At 37.4% G+C, this 23,412-nt stretch overlaps 1 protein-coding gene across 2 annotated transcripts in view; it reads right to left on the reverse strand.

Moving 5' to 3' along the window:
• The window catches only part of LOC147221751 (netrin receptor UNC5D-like), a 214,397-nt gene that overhangs the window by 20,470 nt on the left and 170,515 nt on the right, over positions 1-23,412 (reverse strand). For both annotated transcript variants that reach the window (XM_086169480.1, XM_086169479.1), the window contains one exon: positions 8,669-8,840. In XM_086169480.1, the coding sequence (XP_086025606.1) occupies positions 8,669-8,840 (172 nt within the window). The remainder of the gene's footprint in view (positions 1-8,668; positions 8,841-23,412) is intronic.

A 23,412-nucleotide genomic window follows, 5' to 3' on the forward strand; every position in this document is an offset into this window, starting at 1 on the left:
AATTCGGTTCAAAGGAGAAAGTTGATTTGCTGTAGCAACCCCTGAAGCTGAAGCTCAACGGGAAATTAGAAGAAGTAAATGTTGAAAGTCAGATATGAACTGTGAAGGGTGTAAAACTAAAAGTGACTGACCAAGCTGTCCAAGGCTACCTTATGAACACAGCTGGTCCTAGCTCCTTAGATCTGGGCTACCACATCATATCCTTGCAAGAATCAGAAAAGGTATAAAGTACACTATAAAGTAGTCCACAGTGTTCCATGACAGTATTTTAACAGGACAAGATGACTTTTCTGAAGACCATCAGCTCAAGAAGGCATTTGGAGAGCTGTTATACAACTGCAGTTGGGCCCAGAAATATTTGGACAGTGACAGAATCTTCATGATTTTGGAAAATATTCCACTTCTTTGCTTTAAAAAACTCCAGGGTAGCTTTTGCAGCATGTTTTGGATCTTTTTCCATTTATACTGTGAAGCGCCGTCCAATCAACTTTGCTGCATTTGGCTGCATCTGAGCAGAAAGTAAATCCTTATGCACTTCAGAATTCATCCGTCCGCTTCTGTCTTTTGTCACATCATCAATAAACACAAGTGATCCAGTGCCATTGAAAGCCATGCATGCCCAAGCCATCACACTGCCTCCACCATGTTTTACAGACATGCTTTGAATCATGAGCTCTTCAAATTATTCTCCAAACTTTCTTCATCCCATCATTCTGGTACAGGTTGGTCTTCGTCTCATCTTTGCAAAGAATGCTGTTCCAAAACTGGGCTGGCTTCTTCAGGTGTTTTTTGGCAAAGTAAATTCTGGCCTTTCTATTTTTGAGGAAGTTAAATGGTTTCCATCTTGTGGTGAATCCTTTTCATTCACTCATCTTTATAGTAGACTTACTGATACATCAATTCCTGGAGAGTGTTCTTCTCCTGAGTGGATGTTGTGAAGGGGTTTTTCTTCATCATGGAAAGGATTCTGCGATCATCCACCGCTGATGTCTTCCGTGGACGTCGAGGCCTTTTTGAGTTCACAAGCTCACCAGTGCACTCTTTTCTTTCTCAGACTGTACTATTTTATTTAATGTTTAATTATATTAATTTAATTTAATTTAATAACTTTTGGTCCCTTGAAAAAGAAGTGGGTACACTTTAAAGAGCTGTAATTCCTGAACCCTTGCTCCAATTTGCATGTGAATGCTCTCAAATTACAGCTGAGACTCTGCACTTTAAGCCCATATTGATTATATAATTGTTACCTACATGTGTTTTTGTAAACATTTAAAAAGACAATACTTGTGTCACTGTCCAAATATTTCTGGGCCTAACCGTATAACTTTAATATAAGAATAAAAAAATTAAGGATTTTGAATTATGTAATTCTCACCGGATGTATCTTAAATTTATGTAGAAGTTTGTCCCTGTAACTTTCTTTTACACAGTGCCATCAATACTTATCACCACTGAATTTATATATATTAATATAAATATAATAATAGTTGGTGACTAGGAAAGTGTGTCGGAGTAGATGGATATGTCTTACAACTGGTATTAATATTCAATATTTTGTTTGCTGTCAAAATCTCTGTCAAAGTGTATACACATGACAAATAATGCTTAACAAAATGCACACACATATAGTAAATAAAAAAGAAATAAGGACGGACATATAGTAAATAAAGAAGAGATAACGAAGGACACACCAACAGTAAGCTAGAAATTGATTGTAGAATGTGGAAAGGAATAAAGTGCAGCATAGTATCCCCAGAGGTGAGAGTAATAATTTGTGCAGACTTCAATGGACACATTGGTGCAGGCAGTAGAGGTAATGAAGAAGTGATAAGCAGGTTTGGTATCCAGGGTAGGAACACAGAGGGACAGATGTTGGAAGTATTTGCAAAAAAAATAGAAGTAGCTGTAGTGAGTACTTTCTTCCAGAAGTGGAAGGAACAAAGGGTGCAGAGTTGGGTAGGAGCACACAGGTACACTACATCTTGTATAGACAATGTAATCTGAATGAGATGAGTGGCTCTGAATTAGTGGTAGGTGAGAGTGTATTCATACGACATAAGATGATGGTTAGTAGGATTAGTCTGGTGGCAAGGACAATGAAGAGGGCAAAAGCAGTGCAGGTAATGAGGGGAATGAAGCTGAAAAGCTTCAAAGTGCTGGAAGCTGACTAGGGGGGAGTGTTGTATGGTTTTAAAGGAGGAGTTGAGAAAGGCTCTGGGTGGTCATGGGGAGCTTCCAGATGACTGGACAACTGCAGGTAATGTGATCAGGGAGACAGGAAGGAGAGTACTTGGTGTGACATCTGGAAAGAAAGTGGATAAGGAGACTTGGTGATGGAATGAGGATGTGCAGGTGTGTAAACAGAGAAAGAGGTTGGCAAAAAAGAAGTAGACAGGCTGTAAAAAAACAGCATATATGATGACTAATATGTTGGGTTGGACAGAAAAGAGTGAAAGAATCATTTTCGCAGGGTGGGGAAACAGAGAGATAGAGATGGGAAGGACGTGCAGCAAGTTTGCATGACTAAGGTTAAAGTGCCAGGTGCCAACAGAATGATGGGAAGATGGAAAGTGTACTTTGAAGAGCTGATGGATGAGGAAAATGAAAGCAAATGAAGAGTGCAGAGGGTGGACGCTGTAGGCCATGCAGAGATTAGTAAAAGTAAAGTGAGGACGGTGATGAGGAGGATGAAGAGTGAAAAGTCAGTTGGTCCAGGTGACATACAGTACTGATTAAAGTATGAAAGTGTCTAGGAGATGCAGCAGTAGAGTTTCTGACTTGATTATTCAGCAAGATGTAAGAGAGTGGGTGGATGGCTGAGGAATGCTGGTGCCCGTTTCTAAGAATAAGGTGCAGAAATGCAGTAACTATAGAGGAATGAAGGAGATGAACCACACGGTGAAGTTATGAGAAAGAGTAGTGGAGGCAAGATTGAGGGCAGGAGAGACGTATGTGAGCAGCAGTATGGTTTCATGCTGAGAGAGAATAGTACAGATGCAGTATTTGCTTTGAGATTGTTGATAGAGGAGAACCTAAAGAACTGCACAGTGTCTTTGTTGATCTAGAAAATAATTTATGGATCGAGTGAAAGAGGACATGAAATTGTTGCTGTGAGAGACGAGGATGCACAGAACAGGGGAAGATGGGGGCCGGCAAATGGTTGTGGTGAACCCTGAAGGGAACAGCTGAAAGGACAAGAAGAAGAAGATGACACATTACAAATTAGTGTAACATTTAAAGTGCAAAAAAATGTTTTTCAAGTCACCCTTAAAAACTTTTGCATCTGTGTGAATGAACACAGAATTTCTCAAGTCTAAGGACCCACAAAAATAAGAGGAACAAAGAGAATTTTTAAAAATATTCATAAAAGGCTCTCTGACTGAGATCTTGCTGATAACTCAAGATTAAAACCCTCTTTGATGTTTTTTTTTTTTATCAGAGAAGAATGAAGAATTTAATTTCTGCTCGGTGAGACAGGAATTACCTTGGTCAGCTTGGCACTGCATCAAAGTTATATTCAAACTCGCCAAGTAAATAAAGTTCATCAGCTCACATATTAAGAAGGGGACTACTTTTCAGTGAGATGCGACACAATGAGAAGTGTTATCACATAGTTCAGCCATTTGTGAATACTTTATTCATTCTGTACTAAAGTTTTTCCTGCAATATGGCACTGAATAATATAGGAGTGCCATGAGGGCTGAGGAGTCTTCTGTGAGTACAGTTTATTTAAATTACGACTGAAATTGGGGCATTTTAATGGCACTGAGAATCTGCAGGTATTATGCATCCTCAACCCCTCGTCTTCCCCCAAGGTTGGCCCTCGGTGGCAAGCCATTATTTCAAACCATGAATCTCTGAGGATCTCTGTGCCGTTTCAATATTAGAGTGAATTCTCAAAACCACATGAATCTTGTATTCATTCATGCTCCCTCCAGTCCCGTTCCTTTCCTATTTGTAACACTCACGCATCTAGAGAAATTGCCCTCTAACACTGTTTTTTTTTTTTTCTTGTCACACAGTATTGAACCCAGAATACTTATGAAAAGCAAGGTTAGTTAAACATCAACTCAAAAGGGGAGCAGAAGAAGTGGTAATTGACAGAATGTGCAGATGGTGGAACCTCTGTAGGCGTTAAAGATCTGTGTAAAAGAGCTCCCCAGGACGGCATTAATGACTTCTGGAAAGTCGAGTTGCAAGGTTCGAGGTTTGCACGAGCCTCAGGTGGCATGTCACACTGCCATTATTTTGATGGTAGACGGTTGCTCGCTTTTCTTTGCTATTTAGGAAAAAGTGAATGTTTTCTCTAAAGGTCCAAAATTGTTTATCTAATGCTCTTCTTTTCTGAGAGTAGGATTGTAAAACGTGTGTTGGTTATTTAGACTGGATTTTTACTGACACTGGAGGCAAGGAATAATACAGTTTTAACACACCGTACGGGTGATGCAAATGAGTGAACAATAAGTTAGCACACAAATCTTGAGTGCTTTCGAGTTTTCCAGAGGGTGAATAGCCCTCTGGCTAAGTAGAATAAAAGTTAACTAAAACGTAAGACATCTACTGCTATTTAGCTCCAAAATAGCAAAAACAACAATTGCAGAAATAAATTCACGCAAACACTATAAATCCTGCAAAATAAATAAAATAATAATAAAAAAAACAACAACATATAAATTATTATATATATATATGAACAAGGAGTTATAAGGCTCAGACATGAAGTGACTTTAAATATAAATGCTCATTATTTCTAAGTATGGCTTCTTTTTCAGGCATAGAAAAATCAGCAAGTATAAGATTGTGATCAATAAGGGACAGCTTCACTTGGAAAAATAAAAATAAAAAAATAAGAAAAAGAGTGCAAGAGTTGTTAGGGAGTTGTTATACAAACAAACACAAGAATTAATGATATCCCTTTAAGATAGATCTATTGATACATTTATTTAACTGATATTTTAACTGGAAGCACTTTCCCTGGAAAGTTTTATATTCAACATATTACATTTTTAATTTCTTAACCTTTTCTTGGTTCCGAGTTATTGACAGGCATAAAAGAGGGGAAGGCCATAGAGCAGTAAGGTCTGACCAGGAATATGTAGTTGTAGGACACTGTCATTAAGTAGTAATGTGGTATACTAGAAGATCAATAAGTCTGCCGCATCTGGGCTGGTCTCAATGAGAACCTTTATTAGTTAGAAATAAAAATGCCTGCCTGAAAAGAGGACTCATTAATGAGCCAGTGAACACTAAAATGTTTTTTTTTTTTTCCTCCCTACCGTATCTGCTCATTAATTAACCACATTTCCTGTTAAGAATGTTGTGAAAAATGTTTGGCTGATTTTTTTGCTTTGGAATTTTTAATTAACAAATCAACAATTATTTTCAGATTGGAAATGGCTTAAAATTGTAACGATTAAAAATTATACATCGGCCAACAGGTAATATTACTCCTTGATGAAAGAATAGTTTTCTGTTGCAGTTTAGATGTTGACTAGAGAAGATGTATACTATGCAAAGTGAGCTTATTTTGTGGTAATGTCTTAATGCCGAGCTACTTACAGATATGATTAAGTAGATACAACTATGATACCTTATACGGTCTTACTTATCTTGCTGTTTGTCTGGATACAGACTGGATTGTTGTAGTGTGTGTACAAAAGCTGAGGAGATACAGAGCGAGTAAGAAAAACTCTCACCCTCGGTTATTTCCTGATGTAAACATATGTCGGTATATAAACTGATGCTTGCCTGTAAGTTTTTTGCATTTGTTGTTGACCTTATTTTCTGCCTCTAAAATTACAATGGAGATTGTATTTCAAACTTATTGGAGAAAATACACCCGATATATAGGTTGTTATATGTTTAATTTAATTTATTGCATATCTCCCTAACTTCTGGAAATAATAGCACATTTCCTGTGATCAAAGAAAAATAGGAAAAATAAAAATGTAAACAATTGAAAAGTTTTTGCTTTTATTGCATTCTGATTTATTTGGTTATAAACTAAGTACATTTAGAGGTTTTTTTTTTTTTTTTAATATTTGGGCCTACAAGTCTATTTCTTCCTATTTTGTTTCTACTATTCTAACTAGCTGTGTATGTTAGTGGTTCCCAAGACTAGGGACCACATTTGATACCAGTACCATCATTTGATACCAGTCCCCAAAGAAAAACTTTCTAGGTACAAATTGTAGTTTTTTCATTAGACCTTCCGGATCTTGTTTGAAGAACACCTTCTCCTTACCGCCGCACTTAATGTTGTAATTGCCTAATATAAAGTCTAATCGTTGTATTCATATTAAATACTGTGAACTGACATTATTAATTGAACCCCTGCGCCTGTAACCATTCCGTGGAAACATTTCATGCATAAAACTGGTCGCTGGTACCGCTGCTGTATATTACAGGTTTGCTGAGGAAAGCAGTGTATTTCCTATGATTGAGAAAAATAAATGAAAAATGAATTAAAAAAATTAATAATACGTACATATGAGGACATCAGCACAGCAACAAAATATGAACCATTGTTTTAACCTTTAGAGGTTCTTCGGTTGTTTACATTAGAGAAACATATCAATGTCTCCAGTATCCTGTTGCTTTAACAACATAAATCAGTATCACACTGTTTTTGTGTGATGCTCAGTATTCATTTATTTTAATTTCCCATATATGTTTGGAGTATGTGCCTTTTGAATATCTTTCAGCAGTCATCTGTGTCTATTGAAAAATACAACCCAAAAAAAACATAATAAAAGCAGGACTAAAGCAGACAATATAAAGAGCACTTTCAATAACAAGCTGTTCCAAGCACTGACAACCACCATTGCAGCCGTGGGCTAACCTGTGGTATTTATTATTCTGACCCGTGCTTTGCTTGCCAAAACCTTACGTCAGATTTACATTTACATTGCGGTCGGACGAATTCTTCTCTTTATTATTTGCAACCCAAAACCCCATTTGTCTTATTATCATCGCAGGTTACGGCTGAAAAAAAAATCCACAAGCAAAAAATACTAAGTGACAACAGCGAATGGGCTTGTTATGCCTTTTGTTTTGGGATTAAGCTCTTTAGAATGAATTCAGGCCATAAACAACCCTTGTCCTTCAATATGGAGCAATAAAACACACACACACACACACACACACACACACACACACACACACACACACACACACACACACACACACACACACACACATACACACACATACACACACATACACACACAAACACGCACAGATTTATAAGTGTAAACCATGGATGGTATTGGAAAAATATGTTGTTTTCAAATCATGTAAGTATGTAGCTGCTTGTATTACAGGAGGAGGTGATGGGTGGTGCGATGATTGTAGTTTTTCTTTACACCTGAATGTTTCACATCTAAATTCAGCAGGCAGCATCATTCCTGATCCACTCATCGATAAGTCCCTTGTCAATGGTCCCTAATATTCCAAACAATTGCAAACCTGGAACACCCCTGATCACCAACATCCCCCCCCGGACAGACAGCAGCCACGCCGCTTCCTGGCTATTACACATTGTAATTGTTTCTTTATTTTCCTCCTGCTGCAGTGTTTCTTTTATGTGGTCTTATGTCACCCTCCGGACCCACAGTGAACAAGAGGCTGGATCAATCAGCTCAACCACAAAGCTCCTGCAGTCTTTTACAGCCCACAAATAAGTCACTGGTCATGTGTTATTCTGACTAACTGCAGCACTCAGAACATAAAGCACACAATGGAGGAAGCTTTTTTATGCACAATGGTAAAATGAAGGCAACCTATACAGATTAAATATGAACCCATAATATTTATATATATTATTTAATATTTAATATTTATATTATATATTTTTAAATATTTATATTATTAATAAAACAAATAAATAATCTCCGCTTTGAGTCTGACCTCTGTACCTTAGCTATTTGTTTCTGAGGCTACCCAGATGCTGCTTTACTTACTTTATTTACTAATTTTTTTAAACTGGTAATAGGACTCTAAATTGACCAAAAATATGAAAGCTTTTTACGTGCTAGTCTGAAAGATGTCTCTAGACAAAACCTTGGCTCTTCTTTTGAGTTTCCTTCAACCGTTATTGTTAATAACTACTTTGCAGCTCAAAGCTCTAACCATTGCACCACCGTGCCATCTCTGTTGAATACTATATTTAATTTAAATTTACTTCTACATAAATTGATATGTAGGATGTGATTAACATTTAACAAGGTATTAATCTCTGTTCAAACAATCTCTATGTCAGCAAATGTGTGGATTTTTTCAAGACCTAGATCATTAATTTCTTAAATCAAATGTTACTGAATGACAACATCATAGCAGATTTAACAGTTCCCAAAGCTATGATTACTAAGCCATCAAAAAGTGCTTTTCCCTGTTTCTTTCAGATATGACATTTTTCACTGGCAGTTTTACATAATTCACATTTAGATATTAACCCAGGGGTCTGGCAGGTTTGGGGCATCAAGAAGAGTAGAAACACTTAGGTTTGGAAGGTTTTGGGTTAGGTTTTTCCGGCTGACATTCAACTGTGAAAAATAATAGAGCCATTGAGGAAGAAGACAAGTCAATAAAACAAAATGCCATGTCTGGGACGAACTAAGATCTTGATGGGCTGTACTTCACTTGACAGGTGTGTGTCTGCCGCTCTCACCTCCCATTTACTGTCCTGGCTTCTCCTCTTCAGCTGAATGTTCCAGTTCTCGCTGTCCACCTCGGCGCAATGTGCGATGGTTATAGCCACTGGACAGGAGAGGTCTAGGCCTGGAGGACCGTACATCACCTCTGGGCCCAGGAGAATTTCACAGCCTTCCAGCATTTTCACACTGAAAAACATATTGTGCCATACATACACACACACACACACACACACACACACACACACACACACACACGCACACGCACACGCACATGCACACAAACACCCGGTGCTTCACGCAGCTTGTAAAATACAAGAAAAGAGGTGTAATCCCACAGAGGAAAGCGTTTTACACGTTGTGGTTCCTCTAGAGGATGATATTCTTTCAATCTTTTCATTTTCTCATGTGGTTTTATTACACTTAATACCAGTAGCCTTTCAGTAAATGTTCATTTTTTTTGCACATTTTACTTAACAAAACTGAGAATAACCTCAACAGATGCTTTGTTTTAGGTTGGTTTTTGAAGTTACCTCTATCAGCAGTGCCGTATAACTTAGTGGAAAGTGGAAAAAAAAAAATTAAAATTGCACTTTCTCCCCTATCATCTTTAGGGACAACATGTAGCTCAATAGCGGCGGATAATTTGAGTCAGGCAACTGCTCGGCTTTGTTGTGAACATAAGAGGAACAGGAAGTTATTTTGATCATTCACTATCACTCCTCAATACTACTTTCAACATATTTACAACCTCTACTGTAAAAAGAAAGGAAAAAAAAAGTCATTACAATCCACAAAGACAAATCCATACAATGTGTGGGGAAATGGATAAATGAATAAATCATTTATGTAAAATCAACCACAATTATTAGTGACAAATAAATACGCCGTGCTTTATTTTTGTGAATCTTAGTCCAAGTTCAGGTGCAAAAGCAACCACAGCAGCGGCTTTTTGTTCAACCCAACATGTTTATCATCACCATAGTCATCGGAGGAAATGACTATATATGTGGAAAGAAAAATAACTTTGATATGAATTCATCAATTACGATTTTTTTAAGAAAAGCAGAACACTAAGTATTATAGGGCATTTAATTGGCTTAAGCATTTTCAAAAACTAAAGCCATGCTAAAATTGGCTTGCAGCAAATGCATAACCACAAAATTTGTATGTATTTTCAATTCAGTCCTGTGAACAAGGCTTTATTCCAAAGTTTGTGCATCATTATAAATGGTTCTTGGCAATAAGTAATTTTCAGTCAAGTGGTCAAGAGTTTGTGTTTGAATATGCGTGTGTCTTAGAAGATCCAGGATGTAATTTCCCGAATTAGTCACGAAGGGTTTAGTTTTAGAATCCCCCACACAAATGGGTATTTTGGAAGTGTTGACAGCAAAGAATAATTTCTTTCAGATGAGTGATGCATCAGATGAAAACAAAACAGAACTGTAACTTTGTTACAAGGAGTAAAAAAGTTGACGAGGACTTGACCCTAGTTCTATCAACTCACCATCAATACCCTTCGGTTGCTCTTGAGGTTGAGGATTCAAGGATTTAACTTCATGCAACAGATACAATTTGATAATTTTACAAAAGATTTTGATAGATCACCATGGTCAACGTGCACAGCAATTCTGAGGTGGTATCCTTTGGACATGTAAAAGAGCTGGACAAAGAACAGCTCTGGTTAGCATTTAGCACTGACAAGAACAATAGATACAATCTTGGCGATATACCTCAGAGACCAAGAACCATCCCTGTTTCTCATAATCTCATTAGCTTTGTATCTGCATTTACGACAGAATTACTACCATGGAACACAAAGAAAGTCAGAAATGTAGTAATATTCATCTGACAAAGGCTCCAGACATTGTTGAGCTCTTGGAGTGATAAACAGTAGATCTCTATTTTCTCTCAGGCAGCAACACCTGGATCAATTGCACTCAACTTGAGATAATAAAAAAAAAAACAAAAACACAGAGGCACAGTTCCAAAGGAATGGAATTGAGCAACAGCTAAAAGGGGTAATGTAAAAATAAGGAAACTGTGATACTTGAGGCGGGGCTGAATATGCCTTCTTGGGAGGCAGGATTAAATGGAGACAAACATTTTGTTCAGGTCTTCTGCAGGCAAGCTAGTCCTTGAACTCGTGATTTGTGGCAGCAAGAAATGCCGCGGGGACATTGTTGATGCAAAAATCCTCCTTAAAGTGCACAGTTCTGTTTCAGTGCAGAGGAGAAAGAAGGATAAATTCTACAATGAGAACAACAAGTGTTTCCAGGTTGTTGGGATCCAATTGATTTTTCTGCTCCTTTCCAGACCGTTTTTGTGAGGATAAATTAACAAAAGAATTTAAAACTCAACCGTATAAGCTGGCAAGACACTTGATAATGCACAGATTAGGTTATCAGATGCTGTGACGGACGTTTCACATCAATACGTTTTTCATTATACTATATGCAATGTCATTGCACACAGTGTTACTATCACCCTTGAACATCACAAATGGGGCGTGTGACTTTTTGAGTTTTTTTTTTTAGGAGACAAATTATCATTTCACTCATAACTTGGCACCTAGACTAATCCTGATGTAGCCTTGCGAACCGTAAAGTCACCGGGTGTCTTACTATGATGACATGATAAGAACTGTCATTGTGTAGTAAAGTCGTCATAATTATTTACATTGTTTTTTTACATTTATGCTAATTTAATGAAGTTACTCTTATTGACTCTTGTTCGAAACAGTACCTCAAACAGCCTGTCAGCATTAACAATACTGTAATAGCAACACAATGTTTTAACATCAAGGACTTGATTAAGAAAGCTGTCTAAACAAAATTTGCTCCTGTACAGATTATAATAGTTGATTTGTTTTGATTAAGATCTGGTAAATGAGGAGTTAAGTGAATGTAGTGATATGTTGCTGATGGATCTTCAATGGTAATTAAATTTGTACCTCAAGCACAAAAAGGGCCAGTTGAGGGAGATCTATTGTGTCTATTATGTTACAATACAGTTGCAAGATTTCTATCAAAAGCATTAAAAATAGATGCAAATGATAAATTTTGGCAAATGTGTACCACATAGTTTTTTTCTCCCCCTCACATTTTATTAGTTTGCCTTCTTCTTTCTTGAACAGAAACGAAACAAGAAATATACTTATTTCACCCTGCAATTTCCTGGATACAGAAGGTCCCACCAACGCCAGACACGTTATAAATGTCCTCTCATCTTGCAATATGTGGTCACACTCAGTGCACTCTTCGAAATGCTATCAACACAAATACTTCAATATCAAATTCGGTTGATTTGTTTGCCGAACTCTCCTGGTGTGGGTTTGCGAACATATGTCTGCCGTCCTCGCACTCAACGCACTCGTCTGTATTTCGGGTCAGACCGCTCATATTCAATCATACTGAGGTACATTACTTTTAACATCTACAATACATCATCAAATGATTCAAGTAGACAGACTGTCATTGCTTAATCCACTGTGAAAGCTGCTCCACTTTGCTGGAGTTAATTCTCATTAGGGTTCTCTTAAGCATTTTTCACGCACCTGCATTGGGCAAAAACACATGGCAAGGACTCTTTGAGGGGAATCACTGAATTAGGGCAAGATAGGGTCTCAGTCCAACTTCCCAATGCATTAATGGTACTTTTCCCACCATATTAAAAGAAAAAGTCTGCTGGTGTAAGCCTTGGTAGACAAGGAGAACCTATGTCTTCCTTCATATGCAAACCCACATATTTACAATCGGGAGAAAAAGTATCTGATTCACTGGTGATTTTTCAGCTTTTCCCACTTGCAAAGCATGTAGAGGTCTGTAGCTTTTAATCATAGTTACTCTTCGATTATGAGTGACAAAATCCAAAACAAAAATATGGAAATACACATTATATGATAATAAAATCATATGCTTTTTACTGCATGACACAAGTACGACATAAGTATTTGATACATCAGCAGTTAATCCAAGTAATGAGTAGAGAACAGCAGAGCTTCTTAAAGAAAAACTAAAAGGTCTGTGAGAGGCGCAATTCTTCGTGAATGGTAGGTGATCAAACACCTATGTCATGTAATAAAATGCAAATTAATGACTTCTTCCAGTGTGTTTTTATGGATTTTTGTTTTGGATGCCATCACTTACAGTTGAAGAGTACCTATGATAAAAATTACAGACCTCTACATGCTTTGCAAGTGGGAAAAGCTGAAATAGCAGCAGTGTATCAAATACTTGTTCTCCCCACTGTACTTACCAGACAATTACCAATATAAATTGAACAAAAGCATTGCAAGAAAGCAACATCCTGAGAAACCACTTGTCTGCTTTCCACTTGTCATTTTTCCGTTAAGTCAACAGCTTTTCCTGACTTGTCCGCAGAGAGCTCTCCGATCCCTCAAACCAACAGCGCTGAGCCTGATCACACATTCAACGCAAAGTGGTGGGCAAGACGCAAATTACCTGCTCCTTAAGTAGCCTACAGCTCGTCTTCAGAGTCCAGCAGCAACCTTAAAGCAGCAGCTGAGCCAACTGTCTCTTTTTCTAAATTCAACTTGTCATCAGGCTGAAGAGCTCCGTGCGGCTGGCTCCTGAGCCCTTAGATGAGGTGCATTATTTAAAGTGAATGATGACTCACTCCCCAGGGACCTGGGAAGGCATGTAAAAAGAGCTGGGTGAGGAGACAGCAAGTTTAATAAGTGCACACATTAGCACGCTCCATTAGCCTCACTTTTATTTGCTTGTAGTCTTCCACCTGCTTGCCCCACTGTGCTTTTGTCCATTTTAAGTAGACGTAGGCATCTCATCTCATATGCTGCGTGGATACATTAATCAAACAGGCATCTAGAGGTGAAGCATCTCTCCTCTGCCACTGTCTCCTTTTATCTATACGGAATTTACTGCAAAGCTTTCATCCAAACGACTTCAGAAATCAAGAACTGGCAGTGACTTGATTAAAACAGCAACAGCAAATTAATCACTGGTATGTGTCCAAAAAATAAATAAAAAAAATAAAAAATAAATTAAAAAAAGACAAACAGCACCATGCCTTGATTCATGGTGACATCATGACCACTATTCCATACAGATTCATCATAATTATTGTCTAGCAACATAGTTTAGTGTAGTACAAACAACTACCGGGATAAACAGCTGTAAAATCTGATGTATATACACCCTTTATCTACAGTTAACGTTCCTGAAATATTCACAATGATTGCTTTAAGTAAATTATCAACTTTTCAGTGAGACATGATTTTCATCAGTATTACCGCACTTGTGGAGTATATACTAATTTTCTTTTCTTTTTTTAACTGTCATCAGAGTCCCTTAAAGCGCCTGTCATTAAACATCCTCTCCTGAACTTCATCAAGATAAATAAAGTACCGAAAGTATTTGACCTTCACTTTTTTGCCATAGTTTCTTGAGAAGATGAGACTATATAAGGGTTTACAAATTTACGATCGGAGTTGGTACACTGTCTGTCATGACACAGTAACAACTCTTATTAAAGTAACAAATAACCTCACAAGTAGATAAGATAAAGGCTGGGATTTTCCCACAGACAACGTCACTTCCTCTTACAGAGACCAGAATATTTACGAATGTCACAGACCTGATTTAACCTGAGGCTATTTCTCATTTAAATGAGAAAAATAAATCTTCCAGAACATTCTCTTATGCAAATTTGCTCTATTTCTATAATTGTTTAATGATAGACTTCTTTCAGAAAAATTGAAAATCATCCAGTGATGGTGGTCTTCCACCTCACTTTTCTCAGAAGTGGAAATTCTAGGAATATTGGATTTTTTTTCAAAATTTGAGTAGAAATATTCCATGGAACATCTCTCTTATTTTCAAAGATAATTTCAATCATTCAGAGCTTAAGACAACTTTCTGCTGGCTGCTGGTATGCAGTTACCAGTCTTTTATCAACAAAGTTTGAGTTCACAAGTTATGAGTTAATGTTGAACCTTTTATACTAACTTCACATACCAGAAAAAAAGATTCTTGATAACACCTATGAACAAATCAGAGTGATTATTCTCTACCTGCCTCTGCCTTGAGTGTTACAAAAAGTTTATCTTGACATGAATATATTATAACCCCCCCCCCCCCCCCCACACACACACACACACAAAAAAAAAAACAAAAAAAAAAAGACCAAACACAAAAACACACACACAAAATTATGAATTTTGGACTCTTTAACTCAAATATTGTACATTTTTTAACTACAAATTGAACTCTTCCTGTCTCAAAAGTTCACATCTCTTTTCTTTGCCACTTTCTTGCTGGATTACGGCATGTCCTTATATTGAAAATGTTCCAATAATCTTCTTCTTTTCCTTTCAGCTGTTCCCTTCAGGGGTAACCATGGCAAATCAACCTTCTCCATCTAACCCTATTCTCTGTATCCTCCTCTCTCACACCAACTGCCTTCATATCCTCTCTCACTACGTCCATAAATCTCCTCTTTGGTCTTCCTCGAGACCTCCTGCCTTGGAGCTCCAATTCCAGCATCCGTCCACCAATACATTCACATCCCTCCTCTGTACATGACCCAACCATCTCAGTCTGGCTTCTCTGACCTTCTCTCCAAAACATCTAACATGTGCTGTTCATCTGATAGACTCATTCCTGATCCTATCCATCCTGGTCACTCCCAGAGAGAATCTCGACATCCAGGACCTCCAACTCTGCCTCCTGTCTTTTCATCAATGACAATGTCAAAGAATAAAATAGAATAAAATAAAATAAAATGAAAAACACACTGATCTTGTATGTTATGTTCTCACAGGAATTGACATTAACAGGGCCAATAATCAGTACATCTCAAAATTCAAAGTAGCTTGTTCCCAAAATAAAATGCTGCGCTTTCACTGTGGCTTGAATGGTGTAATTGGGGTCGGACCTCTGTCTTCTGGTTTGTTTCTGGGTCATATAGATTAGACATCTCCCCACCCTCTGAAAATGGGGTGACCATAATTTAATTAAAAAAAAAAAGTATACATTTATCTCCAATTTGAAATACTCAGACGCCTTTCAATTCTGAAGCATTTAAAGTATGCCACTTTTGTAGGAATGGAAACTCCAGTTATGCAAAAAAGAATGCGCCTTTATTACCAAAGACACAAAGTATAAGATACTGAGGGGTTATTCAACATATGCTGTCATTAAAAGAAAAACAATATTTAACAAGTCTCAAAGTATAATAAATGAAAATTGTAAAACAAAAATACCAAGTTCTACAAAAAAAATGTAATTTTTGAAAAAAAAAAAATAAAAAAAAAAAATAAATAAATAAATAAAATAAAAAAAAATAGTTCCACAACAAAAAAAAAAAAAAAAATAAAAAATAAACAAAAGGTGTCTTGCAGTACAAGTGATCTCACCCAGCAGTTTTTGGTTGCTCAAAAAAAAAGTATGAAGACTTAGTCAGAAGTGTCTTTGAAATTGTGTTGCACAAACAGCATGACTGTTACAGTGTGGTGCTCGGCTCAATTCTGTGACAGTAAATTTAAGTACTTGCTTCATAGTTATTTTAAAATAAATGAAGACTTTCACTTATTACAGCCCACCGACACTGGACAGACTCTGAAAAGAGGACATGTCCAGGCATCAAAGCTACAATTGGTCACCACATCTATAAAAGAAAAAAAAGTAAATAAAATGTTTCTATCTGTTCTACTAAAAGCCTAGAAACAGGTCATTCTGTGCATTCTAACAAATAAACAAAATACTTGACATTTGTGACAAAGGCTTCTGCTTGATGTTGAAAACGTGCTGTGAGTGGGGGATTTATTATTTCTTTGCCTCACATTACTGTTTCACACTTCAAATAAATAGAGGGAAGCATACGGAAAAGCAAAATTGGGGTTAGAACCTCACAGACAACAGTTTTTCACTGCTTTTTAAGGGGTTTGTCCAGACTCAGTCGTTTGCATCCTGATGTCAGGTGAGAAAGGAAAAGATAAAGAACATCGGAAAGAATCTATAAGCAGTTCAATGTGTGGTTTAAAATTATACAAACATTTCAAATATTTGCTTGAGTATTGGGGCTTCGAAAAAATAAACAGAATAACGCTTGAGGGATATAATAAGGCTGTTATTATTTACTAGAACTTGGGGCGTTTCCAGGACCTTGGAGATATTGATTTCATTCAACACTGGGCTGTGAATACATTTTTCTACATTTTATTAAGCACCACTAATTTCAACAACGGTCAATTATAGTCCTTGAGTACAAATATCTACAAAGAATGGCTATCAAATAAATGTCAGTTCATTCATTTTCAGTGCCATTCAGACCGCCTGCGAGCCACAGTGTCTCTCCTGCATTACACATTAAGCGTTTATAATGCCAAAACCTAACCTAAATACATTTCATCAATATTACATTGAGACAAGCTAATTGGGGTGAAAAATTAATGCTTGATAGTTTTGTGACATGTATGAGTTTTGATTTTGACAAAGAAAAGAGTGACTAGTTTACTCATGTGAAGTAAATATACCAGCAAGAAATCAAAATTAATTATATAATTTTAATTACATTTTAATTTTAATATGGTCGATGTCAGATTTTGCTTGAGGCACAATCAAGCAGCTTTGTATTGTATCTTCAGTTTTGAGTTATATCTAGTGTTTCTGAGCAATTTAACTCTATTTCATTCATTTTTTTTTGGAAAAGGTCAGCTTACGCAAAGTCATCTAAATGACGGTGTTTTCTCTAAAACGAGATATTACATCCAATATTAGAATGTGAGGGATTCCTATTTTTCTTATGCAAATAATGCAGTTGCGTCAAGTTCAGTCAGACTTGAGAGTCTGACTGAACTTGACGCAACTGCATTATTTCGATTGGGGAAGGTTTTCAGCTTTTTGTTAGTTCATGTGACAAAACAACCAATTTGAAGATGCCACCTTGGTCCAGGGTCTTTTTTCTAATTATACCTGTGCACGTATATCAGAAAAAGAGGCCAGTTCCAGCTAGTTGTAACCAGAGTAGAAATATGAAAAGGCTCTCTGTCATTTGATATTACTGAGAATTGATGACATCGTTCATTCACCTCATGGCCCGTCAAACCTTTAAGATCAAGACAGATATTACTTGAAGTTTGGCAGGTTTTATTTTAAAAGTGTAATGTCACCTTTTCAGGGACATTCAGTTCTGTGCTTTGGAGCGTAACCATGAGCAGTTTGTCCATCTAGACATCTGTGCTGAAGCTCTATGAACCATGAGGGGTGACGCTTGAATCAAACGCTGCCACGGATCTCTAACTGCAAAAACAGATCAGCTGGGTCAGCCTGGCAAGGATTGCTGTTAAACTAATGCAGTGGTAAGACATACATGCGGCTAAGCCCAAATTAATGAAGTAAAACTGGAACAGGACGCCTGCTACAAATCAGCCAAAGAACTACGCTCTATACATGCCTTGAATTTTTCCAGAGCAGTTTTAGTTTTAGTGTTTTTAGAAACTAATTTCATCATTGCCTGCATTTTTCTTACTACAATAAGCCTGGCTTTGCCTCAGTAGGTTGAGGGATTTATCTTACATTACAGCGTGCTCATAAAACCTTTAAGGGAAAGGAATGTGTCTGACATGAGCAAAACTACTCCTTGAAAAGATTAAGATGAGCCTTTGAAAAGCTCTGAGAAGATATCTTAAGAAACCAGGTTTAATGGAAGGCTGTCAGGTTTTGGAGAAGTCCAGTGGACTCAGCAAGGATGCGATTCTCCCTTTGTCCTCTGGCTTGCTAAACTACAGAGAGTGATTGACAGCTGACCAGAGGGAGATGTGGGAGTCAACAATAAACATCTTTTTGTTCAAACAAAGCGACAGACAAACCAAATATTGCTGCCAAGGAGCCAGAAATATTTTGGCAAGTCAAGGCCAGATAAATCAGTGAGATAGGACATACGCTGACGCTGAGGAATCAAAAGAGAGAATTCACAGTTGTCCGATACCTGCTTGTAAAGATTTACTGCTGTCTTGGATACACAATGAAATGTTGCAGAATGGGTGACCTGGGAACAGTTGCAGGACAAATATTGAGCATCTCAAATCCTTAAGCTAACACACCCATTTACAAAAAAAAGAAACATATTTGTAATAATGCTACGGACAAAGGGACAAAGTTAATATTAGTCGTATTATAAACATGTCCTGACTATTGATTGGTGAGTGCAAAGAATCAATAACATGCCCATAGAATAAAGAAATAACTGCATACACTGGATAATACAGCACACAACAAATGAATGAAAAAAAATACAGACAACAATTGACTTTTGGTGAAATACAAAGAATACACACACACACACATACTCAAGACCATGAGATTTTCATTCTTATAAATGAGTGTGAGCTTTAAAGGCTTTTACATACATTTAAAAAATAAAAGAGGTTATCTTTGGCTCCTTTTAATTCAACCTGCTGAAACTTTAAAAAGAATAAAAAAAAATAAAAAAAAATAACTCAGTAAATAGGCATTCATTTTGCCAAACGTGGTGATCCAGATCTCTGGTTATTCTCACCTTCTTGTGTGCATTCTAGCTGGCTCTTTTACAACTTCATAATAAACAGAGACACTGCAGAGGAAGTCAGACACCCTCTTGTCTCACCACAGGGAACAGCAGGCATCCGCCCCCCCAGAGAGAAGCTCAGTCAATCCAAGGGTCATTATCTAGCTGTGATCAGACTACATAATGGTGAGATGAAACGCTTTGGGAGATGTCTGTGCCTCCTGTTCGGTTGGGCATGTCCATCAGTGCAACATGCTCCATTCATCACAGCATTCATCATCATTTAAACAAGCTTCCCAGGTCAGGAGTTTCTCCCAGAGCGTTACATTGTTGACATCGAGTGGAGTACATAACTACATATTGACTCTCTGCGGAAAAAGTGGGGCAACACAAGGACTTGAGGGTTGGTGATTTGACTTTGCTTCCTGCAAGCCAGGTGGCAAAATGAAAGACTCTGTTGCAGTGCCCCCTCTGGGGTAGCACAGCGTGAACTTAAATTTCTCTATATTGGTCCCTCAAAGTACAGACCACCGGCGGTGTAGGGTATCTGGAAATGATTATATCGCAACACAGAAAGGGCTCCCGTTGGGAGAGGGAGATAGCAAGTAGTGCTAATATGTCACTGATCCTGGTGGGAAACACGAAGACACAGATAGGCATGGAAATAGAACTCACATCTGACCTTTGGATGTTGTGCTGAAGTTCTGCCAAACGTTTCAGTAATTAGTCTGTGGAGGTTCTCAGTCATTCAGGTCATGGTTAATTCTTGTCAAAATCTTCTTTATCATAGCAACTGGACCTGATTCCCTTCCTTTGAAAGGGAGGGTGGTCATCCATCCATCGTCTGACATTTATTCTGCACTCAGGGTCGCGGGGGATGTTGGAGTCTATCCCAGCTGTCTTCAGGTGAGGTAAACCCTGGACTGATCGCCAGGCAAAGACAACATTCACTCACTCACTCATTCAGGGTTTTTCCAATTTGTTTTTGGACTGTGGGAAGAAAGCCACGCAGACACGGGGAGAACATGCAAACTCCACACAGAAAGGTGTCCTTTCTGAATCAAACCAAGGTCCTTCGTGCTGTGAGGCCGACGCACTACTACCGCTCCACCGTGCCGCCCCTTTTCGGTCACGTTATCAATTATTCCTAGATGTCCCTCAAAACCAAGGGTGGTTATGGTTCTATCTTTTCGAGTTATGGATGTTTCTCCATCTCACTGTGCCTCTGGATTCAGTGAAGCAGTTGGACATGTTTTCAGTTACATGGAATTTTCATTTTTTTTTTGATTTTACATAAGCTTTATCCTCTGTGTACATCTCTGGCATTTTCATTTGAACGACTGCTACAGCATTCAAATTATTTAATAGTTAGTCTTTGTGGTGGCTATAATACATAAGGGATATATATTGAAAGCACTGACTCTATGATGGCATATATAGTATATAAAAATTGATAATAAAAACACATATTTGAAATCTTTCACCTGAAACTGGTAATGCATACAGCATATCTGACATATCTACGAACAGAAATAGCCGTAAAAGGGCTGTTCTGTTAAAATCTCCATTTACTCTTGTCTGTTGCAACATTACACACTGGAAGTATGGGAAGTGTTCGGGCTTCTGCTGAGGTGTGCTGTAGCAGATAAATCTCTAAGTATATTTTATATACAGTCAATTGGTCCACAGCACTATTTGTACATTAGAAAAAGAAAATGAAAGAAAGAAACCAGCAAACCTATGTTTGGAGTGCCATTATATAAATGCTATCATATGCTTTGCATTAAAATGAAGAGCACATTGTCATGAACTTCCTTTTCCTTGTTTACAACGCAATAGTTAAAGCTGCTATTTTCAAATCAGCAATAGAATACATCTGTTTAATTTCGTGCAACAATGGATATAAATGTCTGCTGATTCGTATCTACTACTAACATAAGAATCAGGATTAGAATAAATTATCTAGTTTTTGAAAAGAAAAAAAAGGAGATTAACTTGGATTTACTGAGATGGTTGTCTCCTCTCTTACCACTGAATGATCAGTGTTATTAGAATTATATTTATCTTCCTATTCAGATGATACCTATGCCACAACTTACCGTGGATCATGTTTTCGTTAATCTTGAAAAACAGAGGTTGGAAGATTGGACTGGAGAAATGACTTCCTGCGAAAAACCGGAGCCTCAAGCCATTAAATAATTTTCCTATATTTTAACCACAACTTGTAAATTACAATCATGAATATTGTGGCTTGCGCTCATTTTCAAGGCTAAATTGTAAAATGTTATAATATCTAACAATTGTACCTCAAAAAGGAAAATACTGAGTATACTCTTATGTATTCAATCCATTATGTTAAATTGCTGTCCAAAGGAAGATAACACCTACTGTGTTATATTCAGTGATGAATAATTTTGTAGAATTAACTATTTTTGCTTTTTGAATAAATTTACGAGAGATCTTTGTCTTATGGTATTTACATCGATAAATCATGAGCCAAAATTCAAGAGGTGTGCTGTTCAAACAGAAGTCTGATCCCATATCTGTCTTGATCGCTAAAAGGTGCAACGTTATATCGGGATTTGTGCAACTGAAGAGCAAAAAATTCTATTTTGCTTGAGCCATTGGGATCCAATTAAAGGCATTAACAAATTGAAGCACCTCTTGGGTCGATAGAGTTATTGACAACAAGGTATTACCCTAAAATGGCAGTGAAGGTCATGGTGTTGGTGATAATGCCATTTCCGAGCTGTTCCATCATAGAATCTCTTTCATGATGCACCAGCTCTCCAGCTCTCTAGCGGCCCTGAAAGTACAACTTGCTGAAAGTACCATGTCAAACCTGCAGAAAGTTTCCATGCCTTTTCAGAACCCCGGGGAAAACACACCAAACTCCTTGAAAAGGTCTCTCTCCAGTGTTCTACAACAACCTGCTCCCTACACCACTCGACTGTTTTCAATGACATCATATCAGGTTGTGGTCATGACTGCATGATCAAGGACAACAGACACAATATGAGCAAAACATACAACTCTGTCATTCCAATTTCATCCCAAAATAGTCATACAGAATAAAAACAAATTCCAAAAACAAAAAAAAAGTGGGCAAAATAAACCTCCATTTACCACAAATTGTTTTCAGCACTTATCAGCAGTTGATCACTGAGGGATCTTTGAATGACTGCTAAAGGTAAGCAATCAGATTATGCATGTATGCGTTCATAGTCAACAAACAAACAAAAAACGACCTAGTTTAAAGGGTGCAGTGAGAACATACGGAAAATTTTGAAAAGTGGTTACATTTGGTATTTCTGGCATTTTTTTAAAGTGATGTGTTTTAAACTACCACATTTCTGGGAGTTTTAGGAGACATAGATGACAGCTGGTGAGCAGTTTGCAGACATTTGATGTTTTCTTCTGGTTTTATTGTGTAAATAAACTGGTCATCACTGACAATTTACTGTTTTGGAAGCAACAGCACATTCTAAGTATAGTCAAATTCAGCCTTTGTTATGTAAAACACTGCATTTAGCCTTGCATCACCAACAGGGCAAGTTGATAGCGATTCACTTCTATTTTTCCTCTAAATCTGACTGGAATGAATTATGGGGTTTGAGAATGGATGACGTCATGAGGAGATTTCAACATTTCATGCTACTTTGAATAAGTTATCATTTCTTGTAAGTTCGATTTTTAATAGGGCCTCGAAAACATATAAACAATATTAGACTGATAAATGTTATTGGACAGACATTGTCACCAGTCATCTATCTTCCAAAAGATGTCAATGTAACATCATGTATCAGCATATTGAAAAAGATACAAACAAAAAAGCGGCTATCAAGTAAAGATTCTGAAAAATAACTCCCAGCCTGTCTGGCTCAATTAAGACCTGCATTAAACATTGTTTAAAAATCATAATCTTATGAATAATATATTGATCTAAACATCTATCCCTTATCTACAGCTTTTATCTGCACTAAGTGTGGTGGGGATGCTGTAGCCAATCCCAGATCAGTGGGAAGTGGGCGCTGTACTACCTAGACCAGGAGCCCTTGGATCGCTGGGCTTAATATAAAGACAGCCAACCATTCACTCTCTCCTTCACACATCTCGGCAATTTTTCCAATTCATCTTCTCAAGGTTTTTGTGTTCGCTTTTGGACTGTGGGAGGAAACCAGAGAAAACACACGCAGAACATGCAAACTCCACACAGAAAGGCCCCCTTTGGATC

Source organism: Fistularia commersonii, chromosome 22 (genome assembly GCF_037954325.1).
Source record: "Fistularia commersonii isolate RoL2024-O1a breed Wild chromosome 22, RoL_Fcom_v1.0, whole genome shotgun sequence".
Classification (NCBI taxonomy): Eukaryota; Metazoa; Chordata; class Actinopteri; order Syngnathiformes; family Fistulariidae; genus Fistularia; species Fistularia commersonii.